Source organism: Dioscorea cayenensis, chromosome 13, assembly GCF_009730915.1.
Source record: "Dioscorea cayenensis subsp. rotundata cultivar TDr96_F1 chromosome 13, TDr96_F1_v2_PseudoChromosome.rev07_lg8_w22 25.fasta, whole genome shotgun sequence".
Taxonomy (NCBI): Eukaryota; Viridiplantae; Streptophyta; class Magnoliopsida; order Dioscoreales; family Dioscoreaceae; genus Dioscorea; species Dioscorea cayenensis.
In genome coordinates, this window is record NC_052483.1 from 2406341 (window position 1) to 2423751 (window position 17411).

At 30.8% G+C, this 17411-nt stretch overlaps 2 protein-coding genes across 2 annotated transcripts; one reads left to right on the plus strand and one right to left on the minus strand.

Moving 5' to 3' along the window:
• Positions 1-4310: 4310 nt before the first annotated feature.
• On the minus strand, positions 4311-6600 carry LOC120274437. The gene is made up of 3 exons (XM_039280970.1): positions 5979-6600; positions 5222-5563; positions 4311-5131 (listed from the first exon to the last, which is right to left on the minus strand). The coding sequence occupies exons 1-3, from the start codon at positions 6447-6449 to the stop codon at positions 4508-4510; spliced, it is 1437 nt and encodes a 478-aa protein (XP_039136904.1). The 5' UTR covers positions 6450-6600; the 3' UTR covers positions 4311-4507.
• A 5500-nt stretch (positions 6601-12100) lies between these two features.
• LOC120274814 lies at positions 12101-16345 on the plus strand. The gene is made up of 9 exons (XM_039281347.1): positions 12101-12410; positions 12893-12959; positions 13036-13292; positions 13654-14929; positions 15020-15466; positions 15531-15725; positions 15802-15858; positions 15949-16011; positions 16110-16345. The coding sequence occupies exons 1-9, from the start codon at positions 12394-12396 to the stop codon at positions 16140-16142; spliced, it is 2412 nt and encodes an 803-aa protein (XP_039137281.1). The 5' UTR covers positions 12101-12393; the 3' UTR covers positions 16143-16345.
• Positions 16346-17411: the final 1066 nt, after the last annotated feature.

Below are 17411 nucleotides of genomic sequence, written 5' to 3' on the forward strand. Positions count from 1 at the left end.
TTATAAAATAATTTTTAGTGTTTGATGAACGTCATTATCACTAATCAGAATAGATTAACTATATATTATACATCTCGAGCATTAATTAACTTCCATTTTTAGTGTTTGTTTGAGCTCAATTTGTTTATGAATTTAGTAACATAAATTTACTAAATGTGTTTGTTAGGATTGATGATTAGTTAATTAGATATGCAATTAGTTGCTCTCATGTGCAAAGAAGAGATGTATGTGTCTTAATGAGTTGGCATTTTGTCATTGTGCTTCTTTTGATGCCTCCTCTCCAACCCACCATCGGTAGCATGGATTCTACCAACCATGGTTTTTTTTTTAGTTTTGTTATTTAGTTTTTCTTTATTAGAATTAGAGAATACGGTGATTTGTATAATTAATGAAATAGACATATGATTTGCTAACTGGTTCACGGCTTATTAGCACAGAATCCTTAATATAGGGTCTTTTGTACTATTGGCAAAGATCAAAAGGATGAATATCTACTGTGGCGGAGTAAGGGCCGTCTATTTTTAAAAAATTTGTGCATGACTCTAACATGTAACTTGTCTACTTTATCAGACACAAATTCAATAATTTAATTATAAAATTAATTTTGTTATTTGATAATCATTTGAAAAAAACATGACCTATGTTGTTTTTTTGTTTTTAAATAGATAAACCATCTAAAATATATTCTATACACAAAAAATTGATTACAGAGACCAAGATATTCAGTACAATACAAAAGAGTTAGAATTATATAAAACTGCTAATGATAATTAATTAAGTTTTTTTAATGATAGGAAAGACTTTTCGGAAATCATTATCTAAGGACATCATATATTAAATGCTTATTATCGGTGTATTTTATAATGTAAGTTATACCATTTATATCCAAAGACTTGTTATAAAATGCTTTTTATAGTCATTTTTTAGCTACCGCCACAGTTATTAAGCAATTGAGATTTTTTATTGTCATTCATTTATAAGGTCAATAATTTCACTCTCTTTTAATACATGGTTGTTTTTTTAATAATAAAAGTGTATGTGAGGGGTCCGAAATGTTTCGTCCATGTTGCCTTATAAAATATATATATATATATTATAAAAAAATAACTTTTTTTTATAGCTTATATCTTTTCTAAGCCAATACAAACGCCATCAAAATACATGACAATTTTTTTAATAAAATAATTTTTTGAATAAAATAATTTTTTATGATAGAAAAAAAAAAAGAAGCAATCGATACTAATCCTATGTCAATAGTCCATCATATTTTTCTTTAATTTGATTTTTTATTTTGAGTGAAATTATAGTATGCCCACTTTCAACTAAATAATCCAATAAGAATATATCTCACATATTTTCTCAAAATTTTACTATTTTAATAAATATAATTAATAATTATTTTAAAATTTATTAATTGTAGCTAAAATTTATCCTTAAGTAAAAAACACATAAATTTAATCACGAATTTTATATTTCAACTAACATTAATCCCAAAAAAAAAAGAAATTATTAATATACTCATGTAAATCCCATGTCTTTCCTCTACCTTCAAGAGAAAGAGAGAATATGAAAAGTAAAAATAAAAAAATTATAAACTATTGTTAATTATAAAAAATCTAAACAAACAAAAGTGTTTTAAAAAATTAAATAATTAATTAAAAAAACAAGCAATGATGATTTTATATCTCATACTAGCAATCACTCACTTTTATAAGTGCATATAAGCATGCACTTTTCTTTTTAAAAAAATATTAAAAAGAAATATTTAGATATTTAATATTCTTTATAATATTCCAATATACAAGACAATTGATGAAAATTAACATAAATCTTTTGTATGGAATACTATAATAACAAAGTGATTCAAGAGTCCCTCTTTGGGTCCATACAAATAGTTGTATGTGTTGGCCCAATGGGTTGAACATAGAGTGCTCTATTGATTGCTATTGATCAAAGAGGATATCATAATCATCATATTATGCTATGCTTGTCATTCAAGTATAATTTATGTATGAATTTAATGAGTATACCAAATAAAAAAATTAAAGAAAGTACAAAATTAGCGAAGGCCTAATAAATTTTAATCATAGGACCCTTTTCGATCTTTTTTTCTTGCTTTGATGTAATTGAAGTTATGATAGCAAAAAAAACACATGAGTTATTTTTTTTTTACCGAAAATACTGTTGGCAAAACTTTATATGTATATATATATATATGTGTGTGTGTGTAAAAAATCATAAATTTTCCTTGATTTAAGTTTTTCTTATGTCCTCCACTTAGCCGCTAAAAGAAAATTTTTCAACATTAATTATTTTGATTAAAACATTCTTAATAATAATATACTATTTACTCATTATCCCAATATATAAACATAAAATCGTAATTATTTTCTCCCAATTTAAGCTTTTGTTTCATTTTCTTTACTCAATAGGCTATTTTTTTTCTTGATTGTTAGGGTATTATTATATTAATTAAGTATTTATTTATATTAGATTTGTTTACAAAAACATGCTATCCATATTATTATATCCTAAATGGTAATTTCATAGCTTAAAACAACTTTTATGTGCCCGTTCTCTAAAATACACATAATAAAACCACTAATATTGATTTATTTATTTATTTATTGATAAAGTGAATAAGCCATTCAATTCTACCTCTCATTTTTTAACTTTGAAAAAAAAAATAATTACCATTCTTTCAGCGCTTGACTCACTTATACAACCCTATAAATTAAGCATCAAAATATATAATTTTTGTAAAAGTATTTATAAAAAGAGGCTTTTGCAGGTGTACTCCTAAAAATTTTTAAATTACATATTTACCCCTGAATAAAAGTTAATTGCATACATATACTTGAATAATATACATAATTGCGTATATACCCTTGGGGTTCAAATTAGTTGAAAAACCATCTATTAAACAAACAACAAATATATAAAATTACCATTATACCATTGCATATAAACCCTTAAAAAGTTTTTTTTAAGTTGTACAAGGGTTATTTTAGACCTTTTGTATATCTTAATCCAAGTTATAACCATAGTTAATCAAGTTTGATTATCGGAATCTAACAGTAAAGGAATATCCGCAATTACCTATATTTTTCAGGGATATATATACAATTATGTTTTTTCGGAGGGTAAATATGCAATTATAGAACTTTTGAGGGGTTTATAACTAATTCTCCCTTATAAAAACTTCCTTTTCAAAAATCATAAGTTTATAGATTTTTTTAAAGAAGTGAATGTATATAACCATATATATATATATATATATGAGAGAAAAGGCTCTCAGTGAATAATTTACAATTTTTTATAATATTTTTTATTATTTTATTTCATATAATATGATATTTATGTGCTTGAAACCAATGATTCCTGCACATTTCTTAGAATGAAATTAAAATAAAAAATTTCACATCAAAAAGACATTCTTCATAAGAGCTCCCAAACTAGAACAAACATGTTCACCCACTCCACTCCATGGAACAAAAATGTTTGCCATTATGTTTGGACAGATCAAGCCTGCATTTTTCATTCAGTTTCTGTCTACATGTTTCCCATCTTTCTCATCCCCATCATGAATCTCACTAGTACTCATTCTACCTCTTTTGTTTATTTATTTTCTTTAATTAACTTAATTTCAATTTAATCATTAAAGGTATAATCCCATGAGACACTTTAATTAAAGTTGATTAAAGTCACAAGACAACGTAAATGAAGAAGCTACATAAAGGATTAAAGGAAGTGTCCCAAATAGAAGTTCTTAAGCTTCCATAGGACCATTTCTCATTATCTTACAGTTCTAAAAGGTTGGTTTCCTTCAAGAGAAAGCAAGAACAGTGATCTTTTCACTCATCATCTATGTGTAAAGAATGTCAAGCATGGGAAACAAAATAGTATTTCTTTCAAAAGACCACAACTTGATTTTTAACAACATATTTGGTTGTCTTAATCACTCCCTTTAAAATAAATAATCCTTGCAATAAAGATAGAACTAATGATATAAAAAGCTCGGCTCCTCAGGACTCGGCAACAAACCAAGCTTCAACACCTCCAAACTTGGCACGGTAATTCTCGTGAACAACTTATACTGTACCACAGTAACACTTGTAATTTAAACATCTCATTGTTACTGTAGGTTTGGCATCATGATTAAATTACCATCACCGTGTTACTGTATATACAAAGTAAGCTCAATTCTGACTCAGATAAAAATAATGCCGAGCTGAGCTTGAACATAACAAAACACGACCAGACTTGGCTCAATTACAAACCCAGATGGAATAACGATTTCAAGAGCAATAGAAACAAGAAGTTCAAATTAAGAGAGAAGTGGTAGTACATCAAGTTCTGAAATCTGAATACAAATCTATGCTTGAACTCCAAACAAGAGCTACAAACAGTTAGTATTAGAGCTCAAGTCAGTAATCTTAGTTAAAACTCTAGTTCTATAAACAAATTTTGACTTGTTTGTGATCCTAAAAGTAAGACACTAATACTACTAAACTTCCACCCTCCAGACTATGTTATTGGTGGTATCTTGTTGCTTCTCCAATGCTGCAATTTTCACCTGATGATTTGATGGGGCAATGAGCCTCTTTCCCCGCTCTCCGTGAGGAATGTCAGAAGCTTCACTGATCAGCCCGTTTCTTATATCGGCCGGAGGAATGAAACAGTCCATTGAAAGCCCGGGGACATTGAACGCAACCTCTTCGATGGTCCATGCCTCCTCCATTCTGGTCTTTGTGTGACTCATTGCCATTTCCCCAAACCTAAACAATGTGACCACTGATCGCCCCGAGTGGGCGATCATTATCCCATCAACTGAGCGGTAATCATCGAGGAATGAATTTATAGTTGTCTCCCAGTAAACTGCATCACCGCCGGTATTTGATTGAATACGAGTCAGATGTGAATCCTCCATGTGCACAAGAAGCCCAGTTCGCTGACTGAAGTAACCGAACAACAAATGCCTTATGATTTCAGCAGGGCCCTCGCTTCGAGCTTTCAGTGTCTGAGGATCAGCTGAGAGTTTGAGGATGAAGCAGTCCTCTCCATTGACTTTCTTCTCACCGATGCATCTGGCATTGGCAAACATGCTTGCTGTGGTTAATGGATCAAGGCCCTGCTCACAGAATTAACACCAAATTAAGCAAAGCTTTTCAGTACATGCAAACAAAAGGAACTGAGATCTTCTCTGTAATAGATCATAGACCTGCAAAGCTCGTCGGAGAGGTCGAACAGGGCCCTTGGCAGCGTGTGCGCCAAGCCAGGGAGTGTGGCGCCAAACAAGCTCACCATTGCAACCAGCATGCACCTTACTGCCACCGACAGCAAGCTCGACATACCACATATCAGGAGCCATCTGCCAAAGAACAAAACCACCAGACTCTGCAGCTGAACACCTTGTCTTCATGACTTTGGTTGCAGTCTCAAACTCCGAAGCCAGCATTCGAACTTTTCCCATTGCATATGAATTTCGAATAGAGCTTTGCAGCTTCTGCCCCCCGGATGCTGCCATGTATTGCTGTAATATATATTGAGCTGAAGAAGTCTCCTATGTAACAATCATAAACACATTTGAAAGATCAAAGAGGTGCACAAACTGAGATTAATTGAATACTAATTCAAGAATAAATGAATTCAAGCATTGAAGTTTATACCAAACAAGTACTCAAAATTAATTCATGTCTACATGAAATCCAGTGAACAGTGTCAAAAGTGGTATTCAGAAACATGCATTCTCATTCTTAAATCAAATGTCCTTCAGAGATCATAAAAAAAAAAAAAAAAGATTTTTGCTTTATTTTCCGGAATGAAAATGGCAAAGGATCATCAATGCAAGCATACAAACAGACAAGAAACAATTAATCTGAGCATAAATGCAGTCCTTTCGCGTGAAAAAGATCGCATTTTTAGGTTTAAACTCTAAGAAAAAATAAACAGAGTAAAAGAGGGAGAGAAAAGCTCACGATGGGGGTGTCCTTGATGCTGAGATGAGGCAGCGGCTCGCCGCAGCTAACATGGATCGGAGCCAACGGCGCCCCCATCACGCCAAGCAATAGCCGGAGATCCGACCGCCGGCACGACGTCGACCCTCCTCCTCCCGACACTGAAGGCGTCCTCGAGAGCTGACCTCGCATCCACTGACCCCACCCCTCCCTCCTCCCATCCCCAACGTTCCCACCTCCGGCGCCACCCTCATCACCGTCCGGCCCCTCCATCAACGGCGCCAGTCCCTCTCCTCCAGGCCTCAAACTCCCCATTCTCACCATCACTCCCGAATCCAACGCTGCATGCCGCCCTCTCCTCCGCCGCGGGTTCAACAACCCTCTCATCGGCGACGCACTCCTCACCGGACTCCCCGCCCGCGACCTCGCCGGCGATAGTCCCCGGATCACCTCCTCCTTCAGCGCAGCGAAAAACCCTTGCTTCCTCTCCATTCAACCCCTCCTAAAACTCAAAAATCACAAAATCAAGGACCAAAATGTAATTCCTAAACTTCCGAGGACTTCTCTCCAATAATCCTGGAAAGAAGAGCAAGAGTGACCAAGCTCTTGCTCCCACTCCTCTGCGTGCTTCCTTCAGAGTTCAGACCCGAAGAGAAGGACTAAAATATTAAATATAAAAAAATATATATATAGATCCTAAAAACAAAAGTAAATAATAATAATAAATTAATTCAAGGACTTGAACAGAAAATAAACAGTATAATTCCAATCACCGCTCAGTAAACTCACCTCCTCAGCTCCCCTAGTTATAAGATCAGACCCGAAACCCGTTAAGCTAGCTCTAACTAATCCGAAGCAGCGGTGATTTCACCGGGAAGTGAGACAAGAAACGGCGCCGTTAACCGTGACCGAAAAAGAGACGGGCTCGCCTGATGATCACGTGATAGGTTGGGTTTTTAGATTTGGTTAATTAATGAGTAATTAAGACAAGAGGATTATGGTTAATTAAGAATTAAGGAAAGCAATGAAACTGTGAGTGCTCTGATTATGGACATTAATTAAAAGTTTAAAACACTTTAATGACATAATAACGACAAAAAAATTCAATGCCTTTTGTTGTAGTGTATCTTGTATGAAATTATTTATTGTCAAAAAAATCATTTTAGTATTTACTTAATGACATAATAAATAAGGACAAAATTGAAGGATGGATTCATAAGAAAATAATTTATTATAAAGATTGGTATTTAAATTAAAGAGATGATGATTATGATGATGATGTATGATAAATAGTAAGATTAGAAAAAAATAATAATAGAAAAGTGAGTGATGATGAAATGTGTTTTGTGTTTGCTTTGATGTAATGAATAGTGTTTGGTTTTATAACATTGTTGTAGAATGTTTTGAATGAGAGAATCTTATGATGCTGAAATTGTTGGGAATTATAACTTATAAGACATGATAATTAATGTTTAATTGGGATTAAGATCTTCACAATTGCACACACAAGACCACAACAACAACAATCACCCTCGAGTCCTAACTATTTAGGATCGGTTATATCATTTAAATAAGTTCTTGTTTTTTTTTACAATTCTATACTTATTAGTTGTCTAAATATATATTAATATTATTTTTAATTATTATTTTTTTATTTTATGAATAAGATGTACAGATTCAATTATTAATGTTAATATTTAATATTTATTTTAATATTCTGGCCCGTTTACTTTTTTTGAGTATATTATTTTTTCTTCAATTTATTTTATTTTATTTTATTTTATTTCTTTCTAGTTATGTTAAAAACATCTCATATAAAGATTTATTTAGTGGGTAAAACTATTGTCAAAATATTTAAAAAATATAAAAAACACAAAATAATTATTATCATCTTTTTATAATATTTACGCATTTGGTCCCTCAAATCATCCAAACAAATAATATTATTAATGAGCCCTATTCTTATAAATCCAAAAATGTGAAATTTAATACCAACTAGATTGGTTCAAATGATAGAGTTTTAGGTCGCTTAATTAAATAGTTTTCAAATTTAAATTTTGATACATATAAAAAAAATATTAATTAAGAAAAATTTACAATCTAGGATATTTTTCATATCTCATCAGAACTAATTCAGTAATTCAGTATTGGTGCCTAGTAGGAAGCAAGTGAATCAAAAAATTAAAAATAAAAAATAATATAAAAAAATCAAAGATTATTTACAAATAAAACATAAAACCACTTTCTTTTATAGAAAAATAATAAAATAAATGATTTTTTTTACTCGAGACAAATCAGTTGATTTAATATTAATATATCAAAAAAATATTTTTTTTGAAATAATGGATAAACCCCATTGCATTAATAAAAAAAGATAACACAGACTCTAATCATTAAATGTAAAAAAACTGGAGACAAAAAAAGTACAATCACAAAAAAAGGTCACTAACGCCTCAAAAAAGTAAAAAACAAGTACAAAACCTAACTAGAGCTTAAGTTGAGCATCTCCTCTAAAGACCGAATCCCCTCGTATGCTTTCATACGACTAATGGTTTACTTTTTGAGAGTCATCAACGCCCCCAAAAGTAAAAAAATTTATTTTGGATATAAATTTTTTTCATAATTTATATCCAAAATAAATAAACTCATTTATTTAAATATTTAATTACTTAATTATTAAAATAATAATAATCTCATGGTCAACTATCAATATGGGAGACGCAAAACACACCATAAAAGGCTGCAAAGACGTCCCCACCGTCAGATCACCCGCTTTATTCGTGTCTCTCGCTGATCTCACATGCGGCTCTGAACACCCCCAGTAATCCAGTTACACCAAAAACATCATTTTATAGAAGAAACATTATCAACACCCATCCACTACGTTGGCTGATGTCTTTGCGGTGACCTCACCGAAGATGTTGGTAAGCACACCAGACAGCTTGTCTTGACTCGGTCTGATATCATGGTCAACGGATTCAACCCCGTCAACGCGGTTCCCGATGACGGACTAATGGATCGGGCCCAGACACCCATGGGCCTTACTTTGTTTTTGGGCCTTCAAACAGTTACACAATAGAAAGTTAGATATTGGCATTTTTAAACCCGATCAACCGCCCCCATTCATTCGTTTTTTTTTTAATCTAGTACAATACTCGAGTACTGTTGTCTTCTCTTTGTCTCTTTCTTATTTTTTTTCTCTTTTATGTTTTTTTATTTGTGGACGCTTTGTAAATGTTCAGAAAAAATATATTATCTAATAACCATTGGATAAATTTAAATTGTATGACATCAAAAGTCAGAAGTGAGCGTCATGGGCTCAAATCTCTCCCAACAAGATCTGCTCTCCCATACTCGCTCATATAACGCTCACCCGAGATTTCGATACTATTCTCATATCATGACATCCGGGCTTTCAAGATCTGTTTAAGATCTGCTTTATATTCATAAAAAAGGGCGCTTATCGTCTATTATTCAAAAAAATTAAATATATATTATCTATATATAACCTTGTAAATGTTGATATTGCATAATTTTTCTAATAAAATTTTTTATTTATATTTACTGTACCTTAAGCTTATATTTAAAAAAAATGTTTGACTGAATGTACGGTTTCCATTGATTAATAATAACACCATGAGGGAAAAAAATGTATTATATCTGAATGGTTATAAATATTGGCAAATTTTGATGGAGAATATACAATGAGACTAATTTAATTAATAAAAATTAAAATTTTAGAATCCATAATGTAATTTGCTTAATTATTTAGCATCCCTTTGTAATGAACACTAATATATAATATTAATAGTAATGCTTACATCATGCACATGCTTTAACCATTTGGTGATATACAAGTGAGATCATTATTGAGTTTTTTTTTTTATTTTTAATAAATATCACCGAGCCAAACCCTTAATCATTATTGTGAGATGGAGTTAAACTCTCGACTTTTTACTTAAAATAAAAACAAATTATGTTTATTTTGTTGTGGAAGTGTTATAACCAGTAAAAATGACTTTTTTAAATAATAAAATATAATATTTTTTATTACTAATTTTTTTAGAAAACTTTTTTTTTTATAGGCTTCCCTTTTGAAAAACAAAACGAAAAATACATACAAACTCATATTAAAGGAGATAATTGCTACTATATGTTCATAAAATTATATTACTTTTCTATCCCTCTAAAATATTTTTTTTATTCGTATACTGATTGAAATCCAGTGCTAAATTTTCTCGAAATGTAGGAAAATTATTGTTTTATATTTTTAATGCAAACAATGGAAAAAAAATAAATTGTTCTTTTTTTAAAATGATTTTTAAGTTTATTTTGAGCCAGAGACGTGTATAAGCGAACAACAACTATTTATAGAGAAAGAAAACTATTACTTTCAGCTTGTGTCATCATGTCATGGTTTTGTCTCATAGAAAAAACATAAATATCTCAATCAACATTTATTTATTTATTTATTTATTTATTGTTCTTATCTTATAGATAAGTGCAAGGTCCTTTATTTTGTCCCTATTGAGACACTATTTAGTTTCCATTAATGAAAATATAAAATAGCATTAAAACTCAGTTGTTATCCAAAGTTTTAAGTCAGAAAGTATCTGCTACAGATGCATGCTTTTGTGGAAAATGGAAAGATCACTCATTGGCTTGTCAATAATGGAATAAAAATTAATAATAAAATAAAAACAACAATAAATAAAAATTAAAAAGTTAAGATGGTGCAAATGTTCTACATTTTGGATTAAATTGACACGTCATTCATTATCTTATTATTTAGATCAATTTATTATTATTTGACGTATGTATCAAGATAAATTTAAAATATTTCTCAAGTTATTCTTTATGTGTTATTTTCTCTAAAATCCATAATAAAGCATGAAGGAATGGTCAAAAGATATGGTTGGAAACCTCTCGGAGGGTTTTTGTTTAATTTAACCATTAGTTTAAATATCTCTTTCCATATATATATATATATATTATATTGGTTTTATCTTACCTGAGAACAGTAAACTATATATACTTTTAATTTAAATATAATCACGCTTTATAGAACTTGAAATTACAATTTTACCTTTATCTAATTTCTATATATTGAGAAAAAAAACTCATACCTATATCTCTTTGATAAATTTCAAAAGAAACCATACTTTTCATTTTTAATAAATATCTAAAATATCTGTTTTTTGAAACATACCATGTAATTTTCTTTTTTTATTAATTACTATTTTATTTTATTCTTTCATGCATTTTGGTACAACAAATTTAAAATTGGTAGTTAATTGAAGAAAGTCGCACTAATAAATCCCTCTTGACCTTTCAAATCGCTAAATAGTCCGGAGAGTTTTTGGTATCCTTTGAAACATTTGTACTTTTCAAATATTTTATTTTTAAATCCAAAAACCATTTGATATTACAAATTTACCCTTGGATATTGAAGATTGGCTGTCAAATAATTCACAGGGGAAAAAAAAGAAAAACCTATAAAAAATCAATAAATTATCACCATATGATAACAAAGTAATACTTTAATTAGGGGTTTGATATCAAGAATTTATCAACAAAAATTGGTTCAAATAATTGGTTTAAGTCATTTAAATAAGTAATTTTGAGTTCGGCTTTGTAAACAAATAAATAAAACATATGGTATGAGGTTTAGTTTTTCACGACACTCACTATTTTTTTTTCTTTGTAAGTCAATCAAGAAGAATGTGAATGAATAGATGGACAAAATGATTAAAGTTTTAAAAAAATAATTTTTTCTAATAAAAGAGTAAAAAGTGAAAAAAATCAACATTGGTTTATTATTATTTGTTTCTTTCCGTGTTTATTCAAAGAAAATAAAAAATTAAACTTCAAAACTCACATAAAATGATAATATATATACTCGATAAATTTTCTCCTAATCTGTTCAAAAAGTTTTTTTTCGTCCTTTAACATATATAAGACAACATCAACGTAATTTTAAAAACATCAACGATGGTTTATTATTGATTTTTTACCATAGTTATTTACAGAGGATCAAACATCAAATCTCAAAACTCAACCAAACTAAATAGTACATGTGTTTGATAAGCATTCTCCGCGTCTTTGTTCCACTGTTCCTGTCACTAACAAAATGCTTATCACATTTTGTGGACAAAAAAAAAAAAAAGAAAAAGAAAAAACAGGCATGAACATGATATTTGGGTATGGTCTGTTTCATATCATGTTGTCTTTTTGATTGAGTCTTTCCACCAAACCATTTAAATGCAACAAAGACCAATATTGCTAATCATGCCTGCATATCCCCATTCCATTGAACAAAGAATCTAGATTCACTTTCCAATCCAAATCCCATCTCCACAAGAGGAAAGCAGCCCACCAACAAGGAGGTGGAGGAGGAGGAGGAGGAGGAGGAGGAGGACCTTTAACAAGCTCATTTATGGCTTTTCAACTTAGGTACTCTTCCTCAATTCAAATCCTTGCCATTTTTGTTCTTTTTTGCTTTAGTGATGCTTGTTGGAGTTTTTCTTGCTGAGACTTTGAAGTTTAAGTTGAATCCCAGAATTTTTCTTTAAAAAAAAATGACAGTTTTGGATTTCAGATGAAGTTGAAAAATTGGATTTTTTTTTAGTGATTTGGAGTTTCTTGTGATGTATTTGTTGATGTTCATGTTGGCTGTTGCTGTTACTTTTGTTTCTGTTCTAGATTTGATGATTTGTATCTCTTTGTTTGGATTTTGGATTTTTGTTGATGAATTGGATGGTTGTTATCATTTCTTTGTGTTCTTATATATATATATATATATATATATATATATATATATATATATATGTATTTAGATTGTGAGATGCCTATGATAATTCATGTTAATTAACATGTTTTTGTTTTGATGATTTGGGTTTTTTTTTGTTTGTTGTTTACTTTGGGTGTTGCCAAAGGTACCTTGGTTGTTGCAGGAAGCATCAAGTGCAATCAAATCCTTCCTTCTTATCAAGTTTTCTCAAGGTAATTTTGCTGCCCTAAATGTGTTATATATATATATAATGTGAAATGGATTCTGAAATGTGTTCTTTTGCAATAGTTGAAGAATCAGACAATGTGCCAAGAGCAATGTGTTTTGGAAATTTCTGTTGACCAGTTGGTGAATTCAGATGTCCCTACACTTATTGATGCATTGTCCAATATCAATTTATTTGGTATTGATGCAATTGATGTACGTCAAAGATCTAGTTGTCTGCAGTTGGATGAAGACTTTGTTCTCTCTCTGCTTCAGGCTGTCAACTGCAAGCTTAGAGTAGTTGAGTTTATTGATTCATCTTACTTGAAGAAGATTTTGCGGTATGTGATCTTGAACCTCTCAGTATTTTGAGAGTACATATAAGATTCTGATAGAATTTGAAGAATGTTGTTTTTCACGAAAATAGAAACTTGTAAATAATTTTTGAGGAATTTTTTGTCAGTTAGTATTGCACTAAAATCAAATTCTAGTTTGTGATGATTCTCTTCAGAAACAAAGTCAAGTATCGGTGCTTACTGTTGTCGTTTAAGATTTGCATTTGACATTTTAGTTGCTTGTTGTCATTCATCGACATTTCTGTTTATGATCCTTGTTGAACTCATCAATACTACTTCGTTTACATGTTGTGCCATTTTTCAAAAGTCGATTTATTTTGTAATCTAATATTAGTCTTGTTTTTAGTGATATTTGGCAGAACGGTTTGTCATGCCAGACATTGTATCTACAATCTTCTCCAATGCGCAAACTCAACATTAGTGGGAAGTTTCTGCAGTTGCAAACTCTTAACTTGGATTTCAGTCTTTCCCTGACTGGTTTCCATATAAGTTGTTTGAGCTGCATGCCAAAGCTAATGCACCTATCTATGTGTGGGACAAGAGTTGCTAATCTTTCAATGACATGCGCTGCTCTATCAAAATTACGATCTCTGACTGAACTCCGTTTTCAGAATTGTTTGTGTTGCTCTGGCACTGGATCATGTCCAACATCAGAGAAGGCATTAAGTTCAGCGTCGTCAGGTGCGCTATCTTGGTTCTATCAAAATATGAGAATCTGTAAGTCTGATGATGGTCCCTTGACAAATTATGAGTTGCCTCAAAGCACAATCAATGAATCATTGGATTTAAGTGAATTAAATTCAAGTAATCACCAGTGTAGTGATGAATTCACTAAATTTGATCATCAGATTAGTTCTGAGTTTATGGAAGAAATCCTGCTTCCAAGCACAGAGGTGAAGATCAATACTGATGAAATTGATGGTGAATATCCATATGATAATGGTATAAGTGGCCATGCAGATATAGGTAAAGTCCCGAATCTACCCAATCAGAAGGATTTGTTATCGAGCATTCATGTGAAAGATCTTGATCAGTTTTCTCCGAGACAGTATGTTTCACATCATCCTTCACCTGTTTGTTTTGATAAACACTACAGAGAATATATGATATCTTCACTGCCTTGTTTGAAGGTATTGGATAATTCAAGTGTCACTGACACCGAAAGAGAAAACGCCAATTTGATATTCAAGAAACATTATGAATATCTACCATACAATAGACAATGCAAAGAAAGTGTTGTCAGTATCTTGTCGAATCGTGAACTTGGAAGCAATGTTTCTCACAAGAAGGTAAAATCTTCTCATTGTCAACGAAATTATTCTAAAGGAAGTCGGCATTCGATTTCCAGATCGATTTCCACTGCCAAAATGAGTTCCTCCCCATGGCCTCTTCTGCAGCTGATTCCCAAATTTAGAAATGGTGCAGGAGAAGAAGTCATCGGTTCTAATCCAAGACAATTTGAGTACCATCCTTGTAATCCTAGTCTCATGGCTTTAGGAACTCTGGATGGTGAACTAGTCATTATCAACCATGAATCCCAGAAACTTGTCGGCTATCTTCCTTCAGTCGGGGCAATGCACAGCATACTGGGCCTCTGTTGGCTTAAGAACAATCCTTCAAAGGTATGCAATCATCAAACTAATTTTTTTATTGACGCGGAATGATGCATTTGCAAATTGTTAACTTGAAATCGGTCTTATGGTGAATTGCAGCTCATTGCTGGCTCGGACAATGGCTCCTTAAGATTACACGATGTGTGTAAAATGCCGTCACGAGTTACTGGTCAATATTGCAGCAAAGATGCTGCCATACACAATTTCAATGAATTTGAGCAGTTGACATCACTGAGTATAAATTCAACAGACGAATATTTTATCGCAAGTGGATTCTCAAAACACGTAGCTTTGTACAACATAGGCAGCGGGAAGCGCGTGCAGATCTTTAAAGATTTACATCAAGAACACATCAATGTTGTCAGGTTTGCAAACCATTCCCCTACTGTATTTTCTACAGTATCATTCGACCGAAAGATCAAGATGTGGGACTTGAGGCAAGGAACATCACAACCTTGTTACACTGCCTCAAGCACAAGAGGAAATGTCATGGTTTGCTTTTCTCCTGATGATCATTATCTACTTTCATCAGCTGTCGACAATGAGGTACTTGACACAATCTTGAGCATTCCTTCAAACCGATAAGTCTTAAAATGACCATTTCATGCAGGTTAAGCAACTTTTAGCTGTCGATGGACGTCTTCATACCGTATTTGATATCACTTCAACTGGAAGCAATCTAAACTTCACCCGGTCATACTACATGAATGGAAGGGACTATATGATCAGTGGGAGTTGCGAGGAAAACATCATTCGTGTTTGCTGTACTCAAACCGGTCGACGACTAAGAGATATTTCTTTCGAGGTACTCAAATCTTTAGTTTGTTCTTCTCACAAGTTTACGGCATTTGTAAAGTATGATAAATTTTTCTAAATGACAGGGCAAAAGCTCGAGGAATTCCATGTTTGTTCAGTCTTTAAGGGGTGATCCTTTCAGGGTGAGAAATTCAGTTTTACCATCACTGAAAACATAACACAAATAACATAATACATGATCGATGAAATGTTAATATGTTTTATCTGCTCAGGTTTTTCATATGAGTGTCCTCGCAGCGTATTCAGGACATCGAAGCAAGACGGAGATTATAAAAGTATATATTTTGATTTTGGTTATCTTTTTTGTTTGAGAATTCTAATGGAAAATGAGAACTTGTAGATTAACTTTCCAGATTTCTGAATTTGTTTGCAGGTTAACTTAGTTTCCTCTGATGAGTGTCAGTGAACTAGACCAGCTCTGTGCTATTCTCAGTTTCAAGTCTTTAAAGTTCACAGTAAATAATGGTATTTCTTTGCCCACCTTTTTTATCTAAGAAAATTTTATTTAACATTGTAAATATGTGTGATTAATTTTTGGGTTTTCATGCTGTATATTTCTTTTTAAAAAATTCATCTGTATTTTATTACCTTATTGAATAAAATGATATTTTAAGTGTAAACCAAAAATCTAGAGTAGCATGGATTGTGTTGATTAGGGGATAAAATTGTGATGTTAATTGAATTTTTTTAAATATTGAGTTAAAGAAAAAAAAATTTATTTGAACTAAAAAATAAAGTTTTGGCTTTTAAGTACAACTTGTCAAAATTAAATATTTTAAAATTAAAATTTATTTTACTAGTTATTTTTTTCCGGTTCTATTTACTTGTCCACCTTAACTAATTTATGTTCATTAAAAAAATCGGTTAAAATTGATTATTAATTTAAATTTTATTAATTTTTTTAAAATTTAATTATATTATTTATTTACTCTTTCAAAACAATATTTTAGTTATTAAAAATTTTGAAAAATATAAAAGTATATTAAAAATAAAGAGTAAAATTAAAAAAAATAATGTAATGTTTCATAATTTTTTTTAAATAAAATATAAAAAAAGACAAAAAAAAACCCTACCACAAAGGAGAGAGGGACTAATAATTAGTGTTTATCAATATTAATATTTTTAAATTAATAGTTAAATATATTTATTTACATAGTTAAATTTCCCCAACCAAAGACATGCCTTTGTTTATTGAAAAATAAAAATAAAATGATGAGAAAACAGGTAAAAAGTAAGAAGATAAGTAGTACAGAAAAATTTTAATGAGCGAATCATTACAACCCCAATTTATGAAAAGGTCTAGTAATAAAACCTTTAAAATTTACCGTACCAAAATTTTCAATTAAAAAAACAAAAAGAAGAAAGTAAGAAACGGGTATGTCCCTTTGGGAAATATTTTTAAAGGCTTTACTTTTTTGTTTTTGTTTTTGTTTTTACAAAACAATTTTTATCCTTGTTTCTGTTTTTTTAAAAAATAACTTTATTTCAATTATTTTTATAAAAAATTACAAATAACAATAAACAAAAATGTTTGTTACAATACTATTATCAACCTACTCATGTTTTATACAATGTATTATAATAGTTAAATGATGAAAATATTTACTTACATCTATTTACAGTTAAATATTTAAATCATAAATTATAAATAATTTTAATTACCACAGCTAATATT

Bases quoted from the DNA above. Each gene is read 5' to 3' on its own strand.
- LOC120274437 (XM_039280970.1), bottom strand. From the start codon at position 6,449: ATGGAGAGGAAGCAAGGGTTTTTCGCTGCGCTGAAGGAGGAGGTGATC. The intron at 5,564-5,978 runs GTGAGCTTTTCT...ATTGTTACATAG, and splicing joins GCATCAAGGACACCCCCATC to GAGACTTCTTCAGCTCAATA. The intron at 5,132-5,221 runs GTCTATGATCTA...TTCTGTGAGCAG, and splicing joins CTCTCCGACGAGCTTTGCAG to GGCCTTGATCCATTAACCAC.
- LOC120274814 (XM_039281347.1), top strand. The intron at 12,960-13,035 runs GTAATTTTGCTG...CTTTTGCAATAG, and splicing joins TCTTATCAAGTTTTCTCAAG to TTGAAGAATCAGACAATGTG. The intron at 15,859-15,948 runs GTGAGAAATTCA...TTATCTGCTCAG, and splicing joins TAAGGGGTGATCCTTTCAGG to GTTTTTCATATGAGTGTCCT.